The sequence below is a fragment of the Macaca fascicularis genome, chromosome 12, assembly GCF_037993035.2.
Source record: "Macaca fascicularis isolate 582-1 chromosome 12, T2T-MFA8v1.1".
NCBI classification, from domain to species: Eukaryota; Metazoa; Chordata; class Mammalia; order Primates; family Cercopithecidae; genus Macaca; species Macaca fascicularis.
The window spans coordinates 137029018-137054493 of NC_088386.1; the positions used below are offsets into that span (position 1 = coordinate 137029018).

The 25476-nt window shown below is 50.4% G+C and overlaps 1 protein-coding gene across 12 annotated transcripts in view; it reads right to left on the reverse strand.

Moving 5' to 3' along the window:
• Positions 1–25476, reverse strand: part of PASK (PAS domain containing serine/threonine kinase) — a 51121-nt gene continuing 25645 nt past the window's right edge. For 4 of the 12 annotated variants that reach the window (XM_015433100.4, XM_005574858.5, XM_065526397.2 and 1 more), the window contains 9 exons: positions 24177–25426; positions 21905–22089; positions 20995–21162; positions 9321–9446; positions 9072–9206; positions 6283–6482; positions 2420–2553; positions 1284–1430; positions 1–628 (listed from right to left, as the gene is read on the reverse strand). In XM_015433100.4, coding sequence (XP_015288586.3) covers positions 471–628; positions 1284–1430; positions 2420–2553; positions 6283–6482; positions 9072–9206; positions 9321–9446; positions 20995–21162; positions 21905–22089; positions 24177–25426 — 2503 coding nt within the window. In that variant the 3' untranslated portion in view covers positions 1–470. Of the gene's footprint in view, positions 629–1283; positions 1431–2419; positions 2554–2811; positions 3120–3281; positions 3443–6282; positions 6483–9071; positions 9207–9320; positions 9447–20994; positions 21163–21904; positions 22090–24176; positions 25427–25476 lie in introns of all 12 variants that reach the window. The other 8 variants (XR_012421682.1, XR_012421686.1, XR_012421683.1 and 5 more) reach the window with 8 other exon arrangements.

Here is a 25476-nt window from a genome sequence, read left to right on the forward strand (position 1 = left end):
TAACGGTTTACTAACAAAGGTGCTTTAATTTGAAAAGCGTTTGAGGAAATACATTAATGAAATAGTCTGGCCGTTTGACTAACCAGTTCTACAAATTTCACATATCCGTCACATCCATCGCTCAGATGAGCATGTGCCAAGTCAGAGGAAACAGAACACACACATCTACAAAAGTAGAAAGAGAAAACTCAGCCTTCAGAGGCTCACAAGTTAAAAGTCCTTTAATAATATAAAACAGTTGAACACTGGAATGTTTTTTTCTAGGTCATGGAAAAAGTGAATTCCAAATCTATGTAATAAGCCTAAAATAATACAGCATCACTGTCTTCTGTTCTGGCATTTATCAAACCTGGACATGAGTTTTTAGAAGGTGAACTGGGGATGCTTGAGAATGTATTTTCTCCAAACAGATGGAGCTGAAAACTATGATTTTCCAAACCAAGTGGAGAAAAGCAGCAAGAAGCTGGTGCTTAGCTGGTCAGCACACGGGGATCCCCGGGATGGAAACAGCCTTGGCCGTTAGGAGCCTCGCCTGGAACGGGGCCCCCACAAAGCTCCTGAGCCTGGGCCACTTCACTCAGGCTCCTGTTCCCCATCTCCAGACTCGCAGCGGACAGAACTCCACTTTCTGAAGAAAGAAGAAGGTAACTGTATCACGTACTAACATCTTAAGGTTCTAAAATACTTTGCTTCTCACCGCAAGAAGTCCTAGAACAAAAGCCTACAGGCGGGGCCCTCAGAAATCCAACTGGCAATGTCCCGGAAGTACAGATCCTGCCAAGGTGGGCATCTAAGCCCAGGGCCATCAACAGCAGCTTGGTCCAAATGCTCTGAGCAACAGTTTTGGCTCTGTGGCTCTGTGGCCAGAGCCTTGTCTGAAGAGCCCTGGGCCCCCCAGGCTGCTAGAGAATCACACTCAGCATCTGTGGCCTCATCCTCCCCTTCGGCCCAATCAGACCATCACCAGCTGCATTCCTCAAACCCATCTTTGAGGGTTCTGACCCCTTCTGCCAGGAGCTCCCATGGCACTTGCCCACCCTCCAAGGCCCAAAGCCACACCCTGAACCCCAGTGGTGTCCAGACGCCTCTGGACACAATCAAACCCCCTCTCACAGGTGACAGGTCAGCTATAGGCCCTGACATTTGTGTCCAAGGCAGCATGGGGGAGGGAGCCTATGGGGGAGAGAGCCTCCTTTTCCTCCTTTTGACCTAGGAAGGCAGCCTGGGGACCTCGTTATTCCAAGCAAAGTCACACGGGGCGGAGGGATGCTGAGAAGCCTCACCTGGCTTGTTTACTTGACACACCTCTTCCCATGTGTAGTCAGCAAGATTCACAGGCTGTGTTACCCACGGGTCTGTCACCAGCTTCTCCAAGGTGGTGCGCTTCTCAGGGACTGGCTGCAGCAGCCCAGACACAAGGCTCATGAGTTCTGGGGACACAAAGAACACAGATGGTAGATCCAGATTGGGATGAAGTGGAGAACATCTCAGATTCCTGGGTGCCCACCACTCGCCGCAGAGCCTCTGACTGGGCAGGAGGCGGCCCAGGGACCTCTAGTGCAGGGTCCAGCTGTGCTTGGAGAGAAGCTGCAGGAAACACTCATTGCCTCTGACATGAAAGCTTGGAGTTCAAGATGCCATCTCACTCAACCAAAATCAAGCAGTGCAGAGGTTCCTAACTGGTCTGTTCTCAGGGGCTCTAGCTATGCAGAGCTGTGAATAACACGGGGTTAACATGACAGGTGAGGGGACGCCGGCACAAGCTGAGAGGAGCCCCCAGCCTTGCATCTGGCTGGATTCAGGCCCCAGTTCCTTTAACCATGTAGGCACCAACTCAACAGGGCCACTTGGAGCCTCACTGTCCTGACTGCAAGTATGTTTCTCATAAGAGGGCCTCTAAGATCCAAAGGGGAACATTAAAAAAAACTAAATTATCGGCCGGGCGCAGCGGCTCACACCTGTAATCCCAGCACTGTGGGAGGCTGAGGAGAGCGGATCACGAGGTCAGGAGATGGAGACCATCCTGGCTAACACAGTGAAACCCCGTCTCTACTAAAAATACAAAAAATTAGCCGGGCATGGTGGCGGGCGCCTGTAGTCCTAGCTACTCGGGAGGCTGAAGCAGGAGAATGGCATGAACCCGGGAGGTAGAGCTTGCAGTGAGCCAAAATCGCACCACTGCACTCCAGCCTGGGCGACAGAGAGCGAGACTCTGTCTCAAAAAAAAAAAAAACAAAACAAAAAACCTAAATTATCAAGATGTTTTAAAGTCATACGCAAATTATTTGGTGAATAGAAAAGAAACAAATGAGACTATTGATATGGAGAGAGATACACTGAGGAATGAGGAAATGGGAAAAAAAAGTGGCTGGTCTCTAAGGACAGCGTCGTCTGTCTACCACTTGCCGCTCCTGCTCACCTTTGGACACCAGGTATGGCGGGTGTATGGCGGCCTCCACGGTCTCCTCCAGCTCACAGAAGGGGTTCTCCTCAAAGACCAGCGTGTACAGAGTGACTCCCAGAGACCACATCTCCAGCTCCGGCCCTCTGTAGCTGTGAGGAGGAGGAGGCATCAGGATGCCACAGCACTCAGCACGGGCTTGCCAAGCCCGCCCGTGGGAAGCACCACGGCCCTTCCCGACTGGCACACAGGCCAGGCAGCAGTTTCCCAGGAGGGTCACTCCACCCCTCCAACACGCCCTCCATTTCCATGCACTTCTGCCCCAGGCCAGCCACCAGGCCATGTGCCAGGAGTGGAGAGGCCCTCGGGCAGCTCCGAGGCTAATCAGGAACTTCCTTGTGGACACCAACCACAGGACGTGTCCACCAGAGGTGGGGGAGGGCTTCCTGGAGGAAGCAGAGTACACATCCATTGGCTTTGCTGAGGGCCACAGGAGCCGCAGGCCACTTCAGAACAGGGTCACGTGCCCTTCAGACGTGATCGGGCATGTTCAGCTTGGTGTGACCACTGACACTGCCCTTTAGGAAGATCACTGTGGCGACAATGTGAAGGTGCTGCAGGACGAGACTGAACAGGCAGAAGTACCGAAGGATGAAAGCAAGCAAGAAGGACGTGGTGAAGGCGGGTGTTCACACAATGGGCCAACTGGAAGAGCAAGCTTCAGGGAGAAGACACCCAAAGGACTATTGTTATTTCCTATCGCCGTAAACATCCTCATCCACACCACCATTTATTGGGTACCTAGAGATGCCAACGCTATACCAGCATTTTACATGGCTTAACCCAAATCCTCACAACAACCTAGCAAGATAAATATTACCTTCATTTTACACAGAAGAAGAGCAAGGCTTGGTGAGGTGAAGGTACTGCCAAGCACACTCCGGAGCCAGGTCACCTGCACCCACGGCCCTGCACCTCTGGGTCCGCAGCTGGGGGTCTGTCCCCAGAAGAGGTCTGGGAAGCAGCAGCCTCTTCCCAGAACTGGAATTAGACAAGGGAGCCAAGAGAAACCACAGCAGTGAGAAGAGTGGCACGGACAGAGCCCTGGGCTGGACTCAGAGATGAGGGGCTGGGCGGGGAGGGGAGGGCTCAAGACGGCAGATCACAGAGGCCAGAGCAGCAGCGTGGGTAAGAGTCAGGCCACCAGGTTGAGTCAGGGGGGTGGTGGGGTCACTAGCACAGACCACAGGGAAACTGAAGGGATGGATGAGAGCTGTAGGGGCTAAAGCAAGAAAATCAGATTCGGCAGTTTTTGTTTTTGTGTTGTTTCTGTTTTTTAGATTTCGAGACTTTTAGAAGACGAAGAGAAATATCCAATAGACTAGAACAGAGGTCGGCAAACTTTTCCTGTAAAGGGTCAAATAGTAAATATTTCAGGTTTTGGGCCACATGGTCCCCGTTGCAACTCAACTCTGTCATGTAGGACAAAGGCAGCTACAGACAACACATAAGCAAATGAGCACAGCTCCATCCCAATAGAACTGTATTTATAGAAACAAGAGGCAGGGGATGTTTGCAAACACGTTTGTAGCAGCATCACGAACAACATAAAGATGCAAGCAAAGGTAGAAGCAACCCAAATGTCCACTGACAGATGAATGAGTTAAGTACAGCACATCCAGAAAACGCAATCAAATTCAGCCTCGAAAAGGAAGATGCTGGCACAGGCCACAACATGGATCGACCTTGAGGACTTTATGCTAAGTGAAATAAGCCAGTCGCCAAAAGGCAAATGCTGTATGATTCCACATATAGGCGGTCCCTAGAGTAGTCAGATTCATAGAGAAGAAAGCAGAATGGCGGTTGCCAGGGCCTGAGGAAGGGGGATGGGGACTTAAGCCACAGTCTGCTGACCGTGGAGTAGACGGAGATGAAGATGACAAGACAGAAGCCAGGTCCCTGAGGATGGGATTGAGAATCAGAACTCAGAAACCCTTTCACCCAGGGAGATGGGGAAAGGACGCAGGAGGGAGGAAGGAGCTCCCGAGAAGAGGCCTGCAGCCCAGCAGGCCCAGGAGCAGCACACCGCTCACAGCCAGAAAGGAGGGGCCAGGAGGCAGGGCAGAGCCCTGGCAGGGCAGGTGCTCAGGAAGAGGGTGGGAGCCACAGCTCTGGGAGGCAAGGGCAAGGTGGCCAAGCAGCACTGAGCTCTCACCCAGGTTGGATCCCCCCCACACCCTCCCCAAGCTTCATGGCCTGGGTGCAGGAAGGGGTGACAAGCCATGCAGCAGGCATCATGGGTCAGTGGACAGGGAACAGGCAGTTCCCTCCCGCACAGAGGACACGATAGCCACTGCAAGGGAGGCAGAGCCCACCAGCGCCTACCAGGCTCCAGGGCAACCAAACTAGATCTGAAGGGAAACCCCAAGTCACTTCATAGACCAACTCCCTTCAATATTTCATGCTGTTTGGTGGCTCTGAAGAGGCATGGAGGTTCTAGCAGGGAAAAGCCCATTTACACTTCCTCCACACTCTGCACACAGGGCATCCAGGCCCAGAAGAGCTCAATGCTGCCTGGCGTGGAGAGGCTGGCGCAGGCCAAGGCTGCTGGGCTCTGAGGACTCAGGGTGCGCAGCCTGGAACCTGCACCTCCTGACTGATGAAACATGGCCTAAGCAGACACGGATCCAGGGCCCAGGCCACTCCTGTCAGGTGCTGAGGCTCTCCCGAGAGCCCGAGGCATGGCATGGAGCTCGCGTGGCAACTGCAAGCAAACGCTCTGACCTCAGGCCACCAGGTCAGGTGCAGCTCCAAGCAGGTCTGTGAGGGACCTTGTGTGCCTGTCCTGTGAGGGCAGCATCAGTTTCCCTCCTAGAGAACCGCATGGAGCAGATATGGGCAGTGCAGCAGAGCGCTGCAGCAGCAGGCGGGAGGGTCCAAGCAGTGCCATGATCATCCGACCCTCCAACCATGAACTCACCTAGAGAAGCATTCCAACCACACCACGTTCCAACCACACCACCGCGTTCCAACCACGCCTCTCTAAAATACGTGGAGGTGCTAGCAGAAAATACCAGTTGTCTGTTTCTGATTTAATAAAGTCTATTTCATACACATAAAGACACACTTGGTTTACATGCAGATGAGACAGTGATCAGGCATGTGCAGCAGAAAGCACCGTCAGCAGACAGTCTCCACTCAGGCCCTACAAATGAACAACAATCTTCCTTTCCGTCTTGCTTTCTTCTCTTAAGTTCCCCAAGAGGAGGCCCTGCCCGGGCCAGCCCCCAGCTCACAGGCTCCCCTGACTGCAGAGCTGCAAACTCAGCCACACACCCCAGGACGCCGCTTCTCCCCACAGCAGAGCAGAGGCTCAGCTGGCCCACTCCAGCAACGTGGGATCTGGCTGGGCAGCGACAGCCCCTCCAGCCAGGGGCTCCGCCTTCAGCACGAACCCTCTGCCTCGGGACTTTATCCAGTGCCTGATTCCTTGTACGGTCAGCCCCGCGGTATTTTATTGAAATAGATATTATTCCTGTCATCAAAATAAATAAACCCAACTAAAAAGCATCCTCTTCACTTATTTGAAGAGTGCCATTTTGGGGGACTCTTCAATATTTTTCTTGGCTTTTTATTAGATGAAACTCCAAACAAATAAAAGCTGAGAAAATAAAATGATTAACTCCTAAATCCATCGCCCAGTGCCTTTGCCCAATATGACCTTGCCTGCCTGCCCACTTACTTTTCAGCACATCACCCTGATCACTCAACGCTCTCATCACAGAGGCGCGAAGGAAGCCATTTTCCCACCCAAAATCAAGCCGGCCTCAGGGTCCTGACACAGGACGTGAGGACAGGGTGCACCACAGCAGCATACGTACGGATTCCCCATGAGAACTTCCGGTGCACAGTACTCGATGGTTCCACAAAAAGTATAAAATAATTTTCCCCTTTCCAAGTAGGCGGCCGAGCCAAAGTCTATCAGCTTGATTGTGAAGTCCTCGGCGATCACAATGTTCTCGTCCTTGATGTCGCGGTGAATGATGTCCTTCAAACGTAGGTATCCCACCGCTGACACTAGCTGGAATCAGGAGGCCAGAGGGGGCTTTTTAAAAAAGCAATTCAACTAAAATATGCCTTTAAAATAAACTGGAACCAAAAAAGAAAAATAAAGAAAAAGAAAAAAGAAACCTCCGACTCATAATGAACTGGGGACAGGAAAGATTTTTGAAAGCAAACAGGAAACAAAGCCGCTCCAGGAGGCGTGCTCACCGGGGCGGCCACGTTAGCCAGCAAGGTAGCAACATCGATACGAGACTCGTGAGTTCTGTATGCTGCTGAGAAAACCTTCCCAGCAGACGTGTGCCCCACAACGCACACCATGCCTATTTCAGGAGGAAAGACAGACAGGCCACAAAGCCACAGCTCAAAGACACTCATGGCAGGCAAGTGAATGGGTGCAGGTTTGGTGTTAAGTGGGAAGTGCCTGAGAGAAAGCACCAAGTCGACAACCTCAGCTCACAGGGAGGGAAAGTGACTTGCCCAGAGTTCAGGCAGCGATCTGGGGCAGAGCTGGGAGCACAGCCTCAGCGGTGTCTCAGAGAGCAGCATGGCGTATCAGCCATCCCTGCCCCAAATGTGTGGCTGCTCAATGATGCAGACTTAAAGCGGGTACGCTGGAAATGGGCTTCGTTCCCGCGAAGGTGCCGCTGCAGCATACCACTGCCTGCCCACTCTGCCTCTCCAATAACGGAGGCTAGCAAAATCGGCCTTTCAGTTTAGTTCAAGTAGGATGAGTTAAATGTCTGACTGGCACTGTACCAATCAACTTAGTGATTTCATGGATGTATCATGTTGATCTTTTGAGACAATTTTATATTTACAAATGAGTATCTTTCAAATCAGAAGCAATAGTTAATCACAGGTTAACTAAACCCAATTAATTAACTTACATTTAATAAACATATGTATATTTATACACATATACACAAATGTATACATACCTGCATATTTATAAACACATGCCTGCATATTTATATATGCATACATATTTAGATACATACATGTGCACATATATACACAGCTGCATATACACGTGTGCACACCTACACATACAACATATACTTGTACACACATAAATACACATATACAAGCATGCATGCATACATACTTACATATATATGTAGATATATACAAATCAGTCAGGATCCAGTCAGGAGACACAAACCACACATGAACTTGAACATGGAAAGTTTCATTAAGATTTATTAACCAGTACTGAGAGATTAACCACAAAGGGACAAAGAGCAACTTGAAGAAAGCTGCTCTTCCTGCAGATGCCTCCATGCCCTGGACCGGCTGCGCTGCCCTGGAGCTGCCTGAACCAAGCCAGGGCTGATCCCAGGCCCAGCTCCCGCGCCGCTGCTGAGCAGGCCCTGATGAACCTGGAGCTGACAGGCAATGCCCTGAGAACGGGCGTGATTCCTACATACACTGATGTACGATCGTATGCTTTATAAAATTGTGAATCTATTATTCATATATAATAACATTTATGTCTATATACTTACAAAAGGGGTAGAGATTCTTTTGGCAAAAACGTTAGGGTATAGAACACCATAATTATGTGTCTCACTAGCCCCAGAATAAACAACTGTCAGAAAGGAGCTTTTAACAAGTGACCCTCAACGTTACCTCATACAGATACTCTATTTGCTGTAAAGTTTCAGAAACAAGTCCTTGACACAAATTAAAGGGAGGAGGTCATCTTCCAACACAGGAAGAGGGAGAGAGGTGACCTTTTTTTGGCAGAACCATAATATCTGAAACTTACAAGTAGGAGCCTGCGAAACTAAACTTCAGAAACCCAACAACCCCTGACAGTGTGTAGCTTTGAGGAAGAAATGTTGATTCACGGAAGCCGTCATTAGACATCGAATCGTCCCCAGCAAACAATCCAAGAGCAAATGTGAGTTGTCTACACAGCTCTTTGCTGGTATTTCTCCAATTCTTTCAGGGGAGCTGGGAGCAGAACAGGATGGAACCACCACCTTCTCCTTAAAACCCAACCCGCGTTACCGTTTCTTCCTCCTCTCCCTCTGCTACGATGCCTTCCTATTTTGATCATCACGCTCCCATTCCGACAAAATAATGGGCAAAATTCAGTACATAATTAGACATAAAACAGATAAAGACAAATACTGTAAAATGAGAATGTCAGGATCTCAATTTTGCTGGTTCATTAACTGAACAGCCACCATTTAGTGAGAACTTACAGCCTGCAGGCCGCTGTGCCACACACATGCCTTTGAGACACTCTCTGACTGCATCCCAACCCTTTTGGTTAATTTTTGTGATTGTTGTGGATATTTTATGTATGTAAATAAACCTTCACCATTACACATACTTTCCCAATCATTCCAGGACTGTATCTGGCCTCATCCTCACTTTCTCTACTTCAATCATAGAATTTCTCATCCCAATCTCACTTTCTCTACTTCAATCATAGAATTTTCTACTCAAAATATATATCGTACTCCATGAAATCCCCACACAGAAGGCTAAATCCACCTCAGAGAGAGAACCGAGTATGGATCACTGATCTTTGTAGCCACCAGACCCAGGCACCCAGGCCTGTGTTCACCCCAACACGGCTCTGGCCTGCTCTCACTTGTCGGAAGATGTAGCTCGCCAGGGGCTCATCCAGCTTGGGGTGGCGGTCGATGAAAGCGAAGAGGTCTAGGCCGGAGCCGTGCTTCTCCATCACGAGCTGGAAGAACCCTTGGTTTTCAAATACATCCAATACCTAGGAAGAGACAAAGCCAAGTCCAACTCTGCCAAAACATCTTCAAGCCAACAAATTTAACACGTTTGACATGAGCCAAGTTAGGGTATCTCTAAAGAGGAAATCGTCATCTACCTTGATGATATTGGCATGCTGCACCCTGGATAGAATTGCAATCTCTAAAGTAACTTTTCCAAGTTTGGGATCCTCAATCCAACAATCCTCCAAGACCTTCTCCTTCTTAATAAACTTTACCACCACCTGTGAGGAAGACAGAGGGTGGAAATGGCTGGAGCCGGTCCTCAAACATCCCATTACACCAGGGGCCACCTGGTCCTCAAGCATCCCATTACACCAGAGGCACCATCAGTCCATGTGGCAGACACATCCTCTGCATTTGCCTCCCCTAAGTCTCAGGGACATGAAAGAAGAAACACAGTCGTAAACCCCTGCAGCACAAGGAAGCAGAGAAGGGGGTCAGCAGCTGACCAGAAACGCAGCGTCATTCCTGCCCATCCTGTAAGGTGGACAGATGAGTGTGATGGAGAAGCCAGGTGGAGCTGAGGGAGCCATAACCTGGGCTGGAGAGAGGGCCCCAGAGGCCTCAGGGCAGGTGCCCCGGAGAACATCCACATCACCCCGACTTCTCAACCAAGGACTGGAAGCCCTGGCCAAGAGAATGAACTAAGAAGCCAGAAAACTAGAAAATATAAAGAAAAGCTATCTCTCTTAGATATGTTTTCAACATTGACTCTGAGATTAATCAGAGTTGAGCAAGACTGACAGACATAAGGTGCTACGACAGTCAATGATAGTCAAAGTGTAACAGAAAAAGATACATTCACAAAAGAAAGAAACACTGCGAGTCACTGAAATCCTGTCGCCCGACACAACACCTGTTGCTACGTGGGTGTCGGCTGTCGGCACACAGCTGAAGGAGCGACGGGCAACCCAGTGGATGCCGACCACAGGATGGGCCTCTTTCAGGTGTCAGCAAGAGATGCTGAGCGAGATCACTCACCAGGGAACGATGAGTGCCAAGGAGGAAAAAAAGATGGGGCAGGCAGTGCCGCGGGGCTGCGGCCCCTGTGAGGTGGGTGGGACAGGGAGCGAGTCCCGGGAAGGCGGCTTCTGAGCGCCTCGGGGAAGGTCCTTCAGGCAGAGGGCAGCAGGAGCACGGGGCTGCGGCAGAGCGCACCTGAGCTGTGTGAGGAGGTGTGAGGGAGGCAGGGGGTGGGCAGGCAGCGTAAGGGAGCATCAGGAGGGCCAGGGCAGGAGCAGAAAGAACCATTGGAACCCGGCCAACATCCAGGCATCTCACAGTCATCAGGAGAGAAGGGGGCGGCTTGGGTGCCAGCCTGTGAGAGATGAAAGGAGACAAATTCTGAAGACCCTTTGACGGGAGGGCCACCATGGCCCAAAAGGCCAGAGACGAGACTGAGGGAAAGCAAGACAACGAGGGGAAGCAGGGCTGTGGTCCTGAGGCGCAGAAGTAGGGCCTGCTGAGATGCGGCAGAGCGCCAGGAGTCTCTGGGAGGGCTGGGGCCCTGACACTCTAAGTGAAGAGGCCTGCGGCCTGTCCAGCTGCAGGGCCAAGGAGACAAGAGGGCAGGCTCCTCCAGGCGTGCCCATGCACATCTAAAATGAGTGTCAGGAGGAGGGAGAAGGAAAGAATTAACGGAATCTAAGAATAGAATCCTCTTAAAATAAAGGAAGTGTTAAATATTCAAATCAAAGTCTTACCACGTATCAAGCAAGAATAAAGAAAACACACACAAACATACACCCCTAAAGACATCCTGGTGAAAATTCTGAAGGACAAAGACTTTAAATCAAGAAAGAAAAAAAAAATCAGGTTGCTGTCAGCAAAATTCACTTCAAAATAATGCTAGATTACAACAGATACAGGTCTAAAACGTTCAGATACAACAGATACAGGTCTAAAACGTTCTGATACAACAGATACAGGTCTAAAACGTTCTGAGAGGGAAAGAGAAATAAACACATTTTAATATGTACAAGGACTGAAAATATAGTACCCACGACTCCTTCCTGGAAAAACTGGCAGCGAATATATTCTAGCAAATGAAAAACCTGGGAAAAAGAAGAAACGAGACATAAAAATAATGGAGACTAAACAAAAGAACAAGACTTGTACACTGAAATTACAAAACACTATTGAAAGAAATTAAAGATCTAAATGAATAGAAAACTTTCCACGTTCACAGATCAGGAGACTTAATATTGTTAAGATGACAATACTCTGCAAAGTGAGCTACAGATTCAATGTGATTCCTACAAGAATCTCAGCAGACTTTTGTGCAAAACTGACAAGCTGATCCTAAAATCCTTTTGGAAATGCAAAATGGCCAAAACACTCTCAGGCTGAGGCCCAAACTGTCTTTTCTCTCGGAGGGTGCAGAGGAAGGGAGGTAGGGACAGCAGAGGCCTGGGCTGGGGTGTCCTGTGCATGCCACCCCACTTCCGCCCTACCCCTGGGGCGTTGGCCTTGGCTGGCTAATTGGGCACCGTGTGCCCGCCCTCCACGGGCCTCTTCTACACCAATGAGGCCTCATCTGTGCTCCCACTGGGCACGTGGCTTCATGTCAGTAAGCAAGATGCTTGTTTTTTGTTTTTTTTTTTTGAGACAGAGTCTTGCGGTGGCACAATCTCAGCTCACTGCAAGCTCTGCCTCCCGGGTTCATGCCATTCCCCTTCCTCAGCCTCTCAAGTAACTGGGACTACAGGCACACACCACCACACCCAGCTAACTTTTAAACTATTTTGTAGAGATGAGGTCTCACTCCATTGCACAGGCTAGTCTTGAATTCCAGGGCTCAAGCAATTCTCCCGCTTCAGCCTCCCAAAGTATTGGGATTATAGGCATGAGCCACCACTCCTGGCCACAAATTCATTTTTATGAGGGCAGCATGATGCTTATACTAAAATTAGACAAAGACGTTGCTAGAAAACTACAAACCAATATTCCTCATAAATGTAGATGCAAAAATGCTTAACAAGATATTAGCAAACTGAATACAGCAATATAGAAAAAGGGCAGTAACACCTTACGAGCAATCCCAAGAATGCAGGGTTGAGTCGACATTCATAACTCATTATAATTTATCATGTCAACATAAATAAAAAATGTATCATCTCAATACAGAAAAAAGCACTTGACAAAAGCCAACATCCATTCCTAATAAATACTCTCAGCAAACAAGGAATAGAAGAGAGCTTCCTCAGCTGATAAAGGGCATCTACAGAAAACCCACTGTTAACCTCACCATTAAGAGTGAAAGGCTTAAGGCTTTCTTTCTAAGATTGGGAACAAAGCGAGGCTGTCCATTCTCACCACTCCTAGCTCATATTTTACTGGAAGTCTTGGCCAGTGCAATAATGCAATGAATCAATCAACCAATCAATGGCATAGAGATTAGAAAGGAGGTGATAAACTCCTCATTTACAGATAATACAACTGTCTATGTAGAAAATCCCAAAGAATCTACCAAAAAAAGTTTAGCAAGTTTGCAGGACACAAAGTCAACACAGAAAAATAGGTCGTATTTTTATATATTCCCAATGACGAACTGGAAATTAAAATTAAAAATCAATACCACTTACAACAGCATCCAAAATATGACACTTAGGGATGAACCTAACAAAATATGTTGGATTCATATGCTGAAAACTGCAGCACATTGATGAGAAAATTCAAACACGACCTAAGTAAATGGCACAGAAGATTCGATCAATGTGTGACTTCTCCATGAATAGCTCGGATAATACAAATCCAAATAAAATCCCAGCAGGCATTATTAACAAAATCAACCAGCTGGGCATGCGGTGGCTCACGCCTGTAATCCCAGCACTTTGGGAGGCCAAGGCGGGTGGATCACGAGGTCAGGAGATCGAGACCATCCTGGCTAACACGGTGAAACCCCGTCTCTACTAAAAAATACAAAAAAATAGCTGGGCATGGTGGCGGGCGCCTATAGTCCCAGCTACTCAGGAGGCTGAGGCAGGAGAATGGCGTGAACCTGGGAGGTGGAGCTTGCGGTGAGCTGAGATCACGCCACTGCACTCCAGCCTGGGCAACAAAGCAAGAATTCATCTCAAAAAAAAAAAAAAAAAAAATCAACCATGGTTGACACCTGTAATCCCATCACTTTGAAACACAAAGGTGAAAGGATCATTTGAGGCCAGGAGTTCAAGACCAGCCTGAGCAACACAGCAAGACCCCATCTCTACAAAAATTAAGAAATTACCTGGGCGTGGTGGTGTACACCTGTGGTGCCAGCTACTTGGGAGGCTAGAGAAGGGAGGATCGCTTGGGCCCAGGTGGTGGAGGCTGCAGCGAACCATGATCGCACCACTGCATTCCAGCCTGGGTGACAGGGCAAGGCCCTGTCTTCTCCAAAACTAATTAATTAATTAAATCAACAAGCTGATTCTAAAATTTACATGAACAAGCAAAAGACTTAGGATATTCAAAGCAGTCTTGAAAACGGACGGAGTTTCAAGATTCACTATGAAGCTGCAGTCATTGGCAGGCGCATCGACACAGACTGGTGAACTGAACAGACCCACACACATATGGTCAATTGATTTCTGCCAAGATCATCTAACGGAGAAAGGATTCTTTTCAACAACTGGTGCCAAACTAGTAGAAATTCACGGGTACAAGGTAAGCCTCAGCCATGGCTTGCACCACACACCAAACCAACTCCTACTGCCTCACAGACCTCAAGGGCTATAAAACTTGTAGGAGGAAACAGAAAATCTTTGTGACTTTGGGTTATATAGGGTACCAAAAGCATTATCCATAACAGAAAAATTGATAAACTGGACTTCATCGAAATTAAAAACCTCTGCTCTCCAAAAGGCACTGCTAAGAGAATGAAAAGACAAGCTACAGACTGGGTGAAATTCCCTATCAGATAAAGGAATAGTAACTAGAAATTATAAAGAACTCTTAAAATTCAATATTGTTTAAAAATCCTTTTTTTTTTTTTTTTTTTTGAGATGAAGTCTCTCCCTGTTGCCCAGGCTGGAGTGCAATGACACGATCTCGACTTACTGCAACCCCTACCTCCCAGGTTCAAGTGATTCTCCTGCCTCAGCCTCCTGAGTAGCTGGGATTACAGGTGCGTGCCACGATGCCCAGCTAATTTTTAGTATCTTTAGTAGAGACAGGGTTTCACTATGTTGGCCAGGCTGGTCTCGAACTCCTGAGCTCATGATCCTCCCGCTTTGGCCTCCCAAAGTGCTGGGATTACAGGCGTGAGTCACTGCACCTGGCCTCAAAAACCCAATTTTTAAAAGCTGGCAAAGGTTTGGAAAGATTTCATCAAAGAAAATATGCAGATGGTGAACAAGCAACAAAAAGATACACATCATTGGAGCTCACATCATTAGAGCATTACATAAATAGATACAATGTCCAGAAATAGGCAAGCCTGATTATGTTAAAAGCCAAGAGAGTGGGTACCCTGGGGTCTGTGCCCAGAAGGGCTCCTGAGATGCTGGGGAAATTCTGCATCTTGATCTGGGTGCTGGTGGTGTGTGTGTCCAGTTGCTGAAAGTCCCTAACAATGTACCCTTATGATTTGTGCATCCTGCATTTAAGTATTTGCCTAAATAACTCAGAGCATTAGCTGGAAAACAATAGGTGTCTCATATTCTACATATTCAAGTGTTCTGCCATTTTCTCTCACATGTCATAAGCTTTATATGTCTCACGCCTGCTCTCTTTCTCTTAATAACTACTGGGATATTAATGGTTAACCCTGAAATAGCAGGTCATCCTAAACACTGGGGGAAAAAACTCAGAAAGATTTCTAAAAATTCTCTTTTCCTCTACAGCTGGGAAGAAAAAAGAAAGCCATTTTTATTCACCACAAAGCTTTTTGTTGTTGTTTTTGGCTTTTTTTTTCTTGGAGATAGGGTCTTGCCCTGTTGCCCAGGCTGAAGTGCAATAGCATGATCTCGGCTCACTGCAGCCTCGACCTCCTGGGATGAAGTGATTCTTCTGCATCAGACTAATTCTTTAACGTTTTGTAGAGACGAGGTCTTACTATGTTGCCCAGGCTGGTCTCAAACTCCTGGGCCAAGAAATCCTCTGGCCTCGGCCTCCTGAAGTGCTAGGATTACAAGAGTGAGCCACTGCATCCCACCCATAAAGCTAGTTCTAATAAACTGTACAGGATCAACCTCCCAGCACCCTGGCTTCTCCCACCCTGCCCAGCACAGTGACGGCAGGGGACGTGTGCCCATCTCTGCTCTCCATAACCAGGTAACCACCAGCACAGTGACGGCAGGGGACGTATGCCCATCTCTGCTCTCCGTCACCAGGTAACCACCAGCACAGTGACGGCAGGGGACGTGTGCCCATCTCTGCTCTCCGTCACCAGGTAACCACCAGCACAGTGACGGCAGGGGACGTGTGCCCATCTCTGCTCTCCGTCACCAGGTAACCACCAGCACAGTGACGGCAGGGGACGTGTGCCCATCTCTGCTCTCCATAACCAGGTAACCACCAGCACAGTGACGGCAGGGGACGTGTGCCCATCTCTGCTCTCCGTCACCAGGTAACCACCAGCACAGTGACGGCAGGGGACGTGTGCCCATCTCTGCTCTCCGTCACCAGGTAACCACCAGCACAGTGACGGCAGGGGACGTGTGCCCATCTCTGCTCTCCGTCACCAGGTAACCACCAGCACAGTGACGGCAGGGGACGTGTGCCCATCTCTGCTCTCCGTCACCAGGTAACCACCAGCACAGTGACGGCAGGGGACGTGTGCCCATCTCTGCTCTCCGTCACCAGGTAACCACCAGCACAGTGACGGCAGGGGACGTGTGCCCATCTCTGCTCTCCGTCACCAGGTAACCACCAGCACAGTGACGGCAGGGGACGTGTGCCCATCTCTGCTCTCCGTCACCAGGTAACCACCAGCACAGTGACGGCAGGGGACGTGTGCCCATCTCTGCTCTCCGTCACCAGGTAACCACCAGCACAGTGACGGCAGGGGACGTGTGCCCATCTCTGCTCTCCGTCACCAGGTAACCACCAGCACAGTGACGGCAGGGGACGTGTGCCCATCTCTGCTCTCCGTCACCAGGTAACCACCAGCACAGTGACGGCAGGGGACGTGTGCCCATCTCTGCTCTCCGTCACCAGGTAACCACCAGCACAGTGACGGCAGGGGACGTGTGCCCATCTCTGCTCTCCGTCACCAGGTAACCACCAGCACAGTGACGGCAGGGGACGTGTGCCCATCTCTGCTCTCCGTCACCAGGTAACCACCAGCACAGTGACGGCAGGGGACGTGTGCCCATCTCTGCTCTCCGTCACCAGGTAACCACCAGCACAGTGACGGCAGGGGACGTGTGCCCATCTCTGCTCTCCGTCACCAGGTAACCACCAGCACAGTGACGGCAGGGGACGTGTGCCCATCTCTGCTCTCCGTAACCAGGTAACCACCAGCACAGTGACGGCAGGGGACGTGTGCCCATCTCTGCTCTCCGTCACCAGGTAACCACCAGCACAGTGACGGCAGGGGACGTGTGCCCATCTCTGCTCTCCGTCACCAGGTAACCACCAGCACAGTGACTGACGGCAGGGGACGTATGCCCATCTCTGCTCTCCGTAACCAGGTAACCACCAGCACAGTGACTGACGGCAGGGGACGTGTGCCCATCTCTGCTCTCCGTCACCAGGTAACCACCAGCACAGTGACGGCAGGGGACGTGTGCCCATCTCTGCTCTCCGTCACCAGGTAACCACCAGCACAGTGACGGCAGGGGACGTGTGCCCATCTCTGCTCTCCGTAACCAGGTAACCACCAGCACAGTGACAGCAGGGGACGTATGCCCATCTCTGCTCTCCGTCACCAGGTAACCACCAGCACAGTGACGGCAGGGGACGTATGCCCATCTCTGCTCTCCGTCACCAGGTAACCACCAGCACAGTGACGGCAGGGGACGTATGCCCATCTCTGCTCTCCGTCACCAGGTAACCACCAGCACAGTGACTGACGGCAGGGGACGTATGCCCATCTCTGCTTTCCGTCACCAGGTAACCACCAGCACAGTGACTGACGGCAGGGGACGTGTGCCCATCTCTGCTCTCCGTCACCAGGTAACCACCAGCACAGTGACTGACGGCAGGGGACGTGTGCCCATCTCTGCTCTCCATCACCAGGTAACCACCAGCACAGTGACTGACGGCAGGGGACGTGTGCCCATCTCTGCTCTCCATCACCAGGTAACCACCAGCACAGTGACTGACGGCAGGGGACGTGTGCCCATCTCTGCTCTCCGTCACCAGGTAACCACCAGCACAGTGACGGCAGGGGACATGTGCCCATCTCTGCTCTCCGTCACCAGGTAACCACCAGCACAGTGACTGACGGCAGGGGACGTATGCCCATCTCTGCTCTCCGTCACCAGGTAACCACCAGCACAGTGACGGCAGGGGACGTGTGCCCATCTCTGCTCTCCGTCACCAGGTAACCACCAGCACAGTGACGGCAGGGGACGTGTGCCCATCTCTGCTCTCCGTCACCAGGTAACCACCAGCACAGTGATGGCAGGGGACGTGTGCCCATCTCTGCTCTCCGTCACCAGGTAACCACCAGCACAGTGACGGCAGGGGACGTGTGCCCATCTCTGCTCTCCGTCACCAGGTAACCACCAGCACAGTGACGGCAGGGGACGTGTGCCCATCTCTGCTCTCCGTCACCAGGTAACCAGCAGCACAGTGACTGACGGCAGGGGACGTGTGCCCATCTCTGCTCTCCGTCACCAGGTAACCAGGCCTAGGAGCGTTCTTGGTACAAAGGAGATTCTTAAGACGTGGGAACTGCACTCTGTTCTATGAACCGTTAACAACCCTTAAGAGTCTATTTTTTGATTGGTTCCTTTACTCAATAATTTGTTGGCTTTATAATAACATTTAAATTGACATCTTTTTTTTTAAAGGCAAAAACTACTCATGTGGTTTCTTTTTACAGCAAGAGAAAGATGTTGGGGCTTCTTTCTTCTGCCTTAAGCTATGAAGGTTTAAAGAAACCCCTAGAGGCCGTCGGATTCCTGATACAAACCAAGAATGAGAAGATCTGCTCAGATAAATTAAAGATGAAAACAGAAACTTAAAAATCAAACTGTTGGCTGGGCATGGTGGCTCACACCTGTAATCCCAGAACTTTGAGAGGCCAAGGCAGGTAGATCGCTTGAGCCCAGGAGTTTGAGACCAGCCTGAATAACATGGCAAAACTCTGTCTCTACCCCCCAAAAAAAGAAAGCACAAAAAAAGTAGCCAGATGTGATGGTGCATGCCTGTAGTCCCAGCTAGTCAGGAAGCTGAGGTGGAAGGATCACTTGAGCCCAGGCAGCAGAGGCTGCAGTGAGCTTAGATCATACCACGGCACTTCAGCCTGGATGACAGAGTGAGACCCAGTCTCAAAAAAAGAAAAAAAAAAAATCAAACTGCTTAGAAACACATGACAACAAAAGCACTGTAGAGTAAAACCTCTAGGATATGGCCAAAGTGTATTCTGAAAGCTTAATACTGTAAACACTGTTATCACTAACAGCATTGAAAATACACATTCAATACAATAATCTAGAAAAATAGCAAAAATAACTCATAGAAAGTACAAGAAATTAAAAGAAACCAAAAAAATACTTGATGAGTAAAACAGACAATTATTTGGCAAGTGAAGCAAAAAAAGAGAGTGAAACAAGAATTAGGGCAGCCAAGGGAACATCATCTTCCAGGTATTGACACACCATCCAACCACCACTAGGCCAGCCTCATGCAACTCTGACATTAAAAAAAAAAAAAAAAAAGGAAGAAGGGAAGGAGGGAAGGAGGGAAGGAGGGAGGAAAGGAGGGAGGAAGGGAGCGAAGGAAGGCAGGAAGGAAGGAAGGAAGTCAAGTATGAATATAAATGAAAAAGAGAAAAAAAAAAGAGAAAAGAAATGAAATGAAACAAAACTCAGGTATGAATATAAACAAAAAAAATCCCAAATAGAAATAGCAAATCAGGCCAGGCGCAGTGGCTCACGCCTGTAATCCCAGCACTTTTGGGAGGCCAAGGTGGGTGGATCACAAGGTCAAGAGATCGAGACCGTCTTGGCCAACATGGTGAAATCCCAACTCTACTAAAATACAAAAAATTAGCTGGGCGTGGTGGTGCATGCCTGTAACCCCAGCTACTTGGGAGGCTGAGGCAGGGGAATCACTTGAACCCGGGAGGCGGAGGTTGCAGTGAGCTGAGATCATGTCACTGCACTCTAGCCCAGCAACAGAGCAAGAGGCCGTCTAAAAAAAAAAGAGAGAGAGAAATAGCAAATCAAAAGTCAAATTCAGCAATGCATTAAGAACTGTTATAACATAATCAAAGACAGATTCTGTGACTATGTTATTCATTTTATTAATAAAGGCAAGAAGGATATATCTCAATAGATGCTGAAAAGACATCTTTTGATAGAATTTGATAGAACTCAACACTCATTCTTAAAACATTTTAGCAAGTTGAAAGTAAAATGAAAGATCCTTGAATAAAAGATGCTCATCAGGAATGAAAGGAGCCATGGCCACCTTGGAGAAGCAGCAGCACACCTGCTGTGCAGCACACTCCACAGGTCCTAGCTAAGGACAGACAGGAGCAAAGGATCAAAGGATGATGACAGGCAAATCACAGAGGGGAGGGACAACACTGTCATTACTGCAGAGGAGTGGTTGTTGATCTAGAAAATCCAAAAGATCCACTAAAAAAGCATGAGTACTAGGAAGACGTGGATACAGACATATGATGAATCAATCCAAGCTCGGATCTTTCGTGTATTCCAGCCACAAGTGACTAGAAAATGCAGGGAGCAAAGGATCCCATGGGCAGTATTCCGTGACCCTCCCAGGAACCCGCCAAGCCAGGCACGAACACACCTGGACAATCTAACAGGATTCACAGCAAGCAGCAGATGCTGCTTCTGAACAGGAAAGTGGGCATCGTCCTGAGGTCAACTCTCCCACAACGCAACATGTCCAGGCAGCTACGAATCCCGAGAGGACTTGGGAGGGAGGGACAGTAAGTTCTAAACCTTACTTGGAAGGAGAGTATGTAAGAATGGCCATGATAACTGGGGAGGAAAGGGGTGGGGGGAACGAGCAGCTGGCAGTGTTCAGTGCACCTAGAGGGACGCCTCGCACACACCAGTCCCTGCTCCAGCCGTGAGCTATAAACAACGCAATCACTCCCGGGGCCTGGGAAGACCAAGGGCTTCTGCTGGTTAGCTCGCTTGCCTCTTTCTTGGGGGTTTTTTCCAGCGGGGTGGAGGAGGTCCTAAATTTGGTTTTAAGCGTGCTTGTGCAGTGCCCGCGAGATATCAGCATCTAAGTGGGCAGTAGGAGAATGGCACAAGACCCAGGCTCAGAAAGGAGGGAACACAGATCCAGATGTGGGATCTCAACACAAGGGCAAGAGGCGAAGCCCTGAGCCTGGCCTGTTCAAGGTCTGAATCTACAACTTGACGGGATCAGCAACCCTGGATGTCGACGTGTGTGCCGTGTGTGCTGCTGGGAGAGCTTCCTTGTATCCGGAAACCGCCCACATGCCTGGATGTTGACATGTGTGCTGCTGGGAGAGCCTCCTTGTATCCGGAAACCGCCCACATGCCAGGTTGTGTGCTTGGTGCCGTATGTACAGGACTCCTCCAAAAACCCCAGGTTTAGAGAACTGGGACCAAAAGTCAAGAGCCATTTGAAGTGGTGCCTGGCGCCACTCCCCTCCCACAGCCAGCATACCTCCTTGTTTTTTTCCTTGTCCACAGCAGTCCACACGAAGCCAAAGGCCCCACTACCCAGCGGGCTCAGGGTGCTGTACTTTTGGGAGTACTCGCCCTCACAGGCCGCCAACCCCTCCAGTTCCACAGCCTTGGGGGGCTCCTCAAACCAGGGTCTGGCTCTGAGCACCTGCAATGTAAAGGAAGGTCTGTGGGGTCACATGCAACTGCACCTGGCAGAGGTGCAGCACCCATAGTGGTCCCCCTGCGTCTTCAGTAGCTGCCCGAGGCAGGTGTGCCCTGCCTTCCAGTCCCCTCGGCTCCCATGCTCTCAGACAGGTCTGAAGGCCTATCTCCACAGGGCACCCCAAGCAGCCTCAGCACACTGATCCCAACTGGCACACATGTTGAAACGTGTTCACACCCCACCATACACATGGACTTATGCAGATTTAAAGTGGCTGTATAGTCACACTGGATACTAGAAGACAGTGTGGAAAGTTACAAACAGGGCTGGGTGCAGTGGCTCGCTTCTGTAATCCCAGAACTTTGGGAGGCCGAGGCGGGTGGATCACCTGAGGTCGGGAGTTCAAGACCAGCCTTGCCAACAAGGAGAAACCCAGTCTCTACTAAAAATACAAAATTAACCAGGCATGGTGATGCGCGCCTGTAATCCCCACTACACGGGAGGCTGAGGCAGGTGAATCACCCGAACCCAGGAAGCGGAGGTTGCAGTGAGCCGAGATCGCGCCATTGCACTCTAGCCTGGGGAACAAGAGCGAAACTCCGTCCCACAAAAAAAAAAAAAAGAAAACAAAAGTTACAAACAGACCGTATTCCCATATCCGAGGAAACACAGAGAGATGCCAACTAGGATATCTGCCACATGGTACAAGACAAGTCCAGGGCAGGCATTAACTGCAAATACCCACTTCCACCAGGCTGGGTCCGGTGAGCTCCGCAGCGGTGGAGTGGGTGGAGCTGGGCAGGCTGGCAAGGAACAGGCGGGTCCTGGCGGCTGAGTCGAGGTGGCTGTGGAGGAGGTCTTTCACCAGCCAGCAGCAGAACAGAGGTGTGGGGCCTTGGAGCTCCACCCGCCTCACCTCAAACTGTACGCCTGAAGGGTAAGAAGGTAAGAACGCACAGGCCTGTGCTGACCTGGCTAGACAGCAGCTTTAGGTTAGAAAGTCCAGTCCCCAGAATGCAACAGTTCAGTCCCCAGCAGCTTTAGGTTAGAAAGTCCAGTACCCAGAATGCAACAGTTCAGTCCCCAGCAGCTTTAGGTTAGAAAGTCCAGTCCCCAGAACGCGGCCCAGAGAACAGCCCAGGCACAGGTAGGCAGCACCAAGGCCTAGAGGAAAGCTGTCAGGGCCGGCCAGGGAAACATCTCGGGGCATAGCCTGCAGGCCTGCAACCACCACACCTCCTCACTCAGGGCAGCCAGAGGCCAAGGAAGCCCTTCGGAGAGGCCTGCAGACCACCCCAAACTCAGAATAGCCTGAGGAACCTGCATTCAACGTGCCCCTACACAGTGGGTCTTCGGCCTTCCGGTGACAAGAATGTGAAAGGCTTACATTAAAACCATGTACACGTGCACCTGCTCTAGGCACTAATAGCCATATTAAACTCCATACCCACTTATCCAGAGAAAGCACGTACGCATTTTTCCACAGCCCCCTGCTATACACCAACGCAAGTGTGGTTAGCCTTTTTTGGTGGTGGGGATTTACAGCTCATTTTATTTTCTTCTTGTTTGTATTTCTAATGTTTGTACAAATAACACGTATTATTTACAAAATTCTTTTAAATAAAGAACCGTAGTTATCAGCACTACAAAATCAGCAATATGGAAACAACTGATTAAAATAATGTGGACCTATTAAGAAACGAGGAAAATATGGCCAGGTGCGGTAGCTCACACCTGTAATCTCAGCACTTTGGGAGGCCGAGGTGGGCGGATCACAAGATCAGGAGATCGAGACCATCCTGGCTAACATGGTGAAACCCCATCTCTATTAAAAATACAAAAAATTGGCCGGGCTCAGTGGCTCACGCCTGTAATCCCAGCACTTTGGGAGGCCAAGGCGGGTGGATCACAAGGTCAGGAGTTTGAGACCAGCCTGGCCATCATAGTGAAACCCTGTCTCTACTAAAAATACAAAAAAGTTAGCCAGGTGTGGTGGCACACGCCTGTAGTCCCAGCTACTCAGGAGACTGAAGCAGGAGAATCGCTTGAACCCGGGAGGCGGAGGTTGCAGTGAGCCAAGACCATGCCATTGCACTCCAGCTAGGGTGACAGAGTGAGACTCTGTCTCAAAAAATAAAAAAAAATAGGCAGGGCGCAGTGGCTAACACCTGTAATCCCAGCACTTTGGGAGGCTGAGGCGGGTGGATCACGAGGTCAGGAGATCGAGACCATCCTGGCTAACACGGTGAAACCCCGTCTCTACTAAAAATACAATTAGCCAGGCGTGGTGGTGGGCACCTGTAGTCCCAGTTACTCGGGAGGCTGAGGCAGGAGAATGGCGTGAACTGGGAAGGCAGAGCTTGCAGTGAGCTGAGGTCACACTGCTGCACTCCAGCCTGGGCAACAGAGCAAGACTCTGTCTCAAAAAAAAAAAAAGAAATGAAAATAAAAAGAAAGTAAAACAGAATCAACCTCAAAGGGGCAAGCAGAGTGGCCTGATCACATGACCCTCACAGAAGGGCAGGTTTTTCGTTTTTCAGAGATCAGGGCAGCCTAAACACCAAAAGCACAGAAGAAGAACACGTGAGCACCTCGCCATGCTCACATCTCTCTCGGCCTCTCCATGTGACCACTGAGGTGGGGGCCGGCGGGAGGTCGAGAGACAGACTCCAGCATGACGTATGTCCCCGCGCCTCTCCTGCTCCCAACAGAATCTCCCCAAGTGCTGCGAGGAGTGGCTCTCTGAAGTGTATGGCCTGAGTTAGGAGACACAGCTGGAACTGATGGGCATGGGGCAGGTGTCCTGGGACCCTGGGTGCCACCCTCCCCAGGCACACACATTTGTAATCTTAATTTTCAAGGGGCGGATGATAATGCATTCTCCTTTAAAACACGATTTCTGCTGAAACTATTCCAGGGCGAAACCCCATCAGACCCCAGAACAAGGAAGGCCCTGCACCCCCACTGCACTGTGCTCTGGGGGCACCATGCTTCTTCCCATGGGGCCCGGGACATACTCAGCCGTAAGCCATCTCGATGATAGCAGCTCCCGGAGTAGGCACCCTCCTGGATCTCCCGCTGCAGGCCAGCAGCCCCGGGCATCACGGGTGTGGAGGTGACCTGGACGTTCAGCCTTGGCTCCTCTGCTGATGGGCACGTGTCCTCAGGGCCAGCATCCAACACGGAAGGAATGTGTCCTGGGCTTTCTCCGTCGCTTGCTACATAATGCTCAGAGGACACCAAACAAACCTCAAGCGGTTCTGTTGGATCATGTTCCAGGCAGCTCTCCCGGAATCGTCGGCCTTGGCCAAGGTCAACACAGGTGCCAGTCAGTAATAACAGCTCCCTGTCATCCAGGACACGTGACCCCTGTTCCTGGAGACTGGCCACATCTGGATCGGAGCCCACTGCCAAGGAAGAGGGTGTCCCTCTGAGTTCAGACGTAGCACAGGAACAACGTGATGAAGTTTGGTCTGTCTGGTCACTGAAAAAGAGTTCCTTGAGGTTCCAGGAAAACGAATTCACATCAACCTCCTGGGCCTCCACTGCTTCCAGGCCCCCGGGGAGGTCCGTGGCCAAGGCATAGCAGGCTGAGGAGCTGCCCGTGAAGCCACCGTATAGGTCTCTGCCTCCCAGATCGCAGGACAACGCAGGAGCAGGGACAGCCGGGCGCTCTGTCGGAACGAGTTCGGCGTGGGGCACATCCAGGGCTCCCGCAAGGCTCAACTGGGACAGCTGCTCCTTCATCAAGCAGGTCTGCAGCTCTTCTCGGTCGTTTTTCACTCCCAGCCACGGCTCATCTAGAGTAGGTGTCCCAAACGAGAGGCCTGCCATCCCAGAGGGGTTGGGGGCCAAGTCCTGGCTTTGCCACCACAAGCCCCATTCACTCCCGTAGCAAGGGCAGTGCATCAGGAGGCTGCCCCCCACCAGCTGACCCTTGGCCTGGGGCTTGGCCATGGCAGCCCCAGCCCAAAGGTCTGAACCACCGGGACCACTGACTCCCATCCGCTCTAGCCGGGCCTCCTGACACAGGCCACACATGCCAGCGTTACTGCCCCCATCCTCAGCTGGGACTGGAGCTGCAGAATCTTCACAAGAAGCAAATGGCTTCACATCCACTGGTTCAGACCTGCTTTCTCCCAGAAGATCCTGTCCGGGACTCTCTATTGCCACAGGTTCCTCTCTCCCCAAGGCAGTGACTTGCTGGTCCTTGGGCAGCGCCTGTTCACCGTGCACTGGCAGGCTTCCGTCTGGAACACTGTCCACCCTGGGGATAATGACGTGGGTGACCATCATGTAGGGCCACAGATGAGTCAA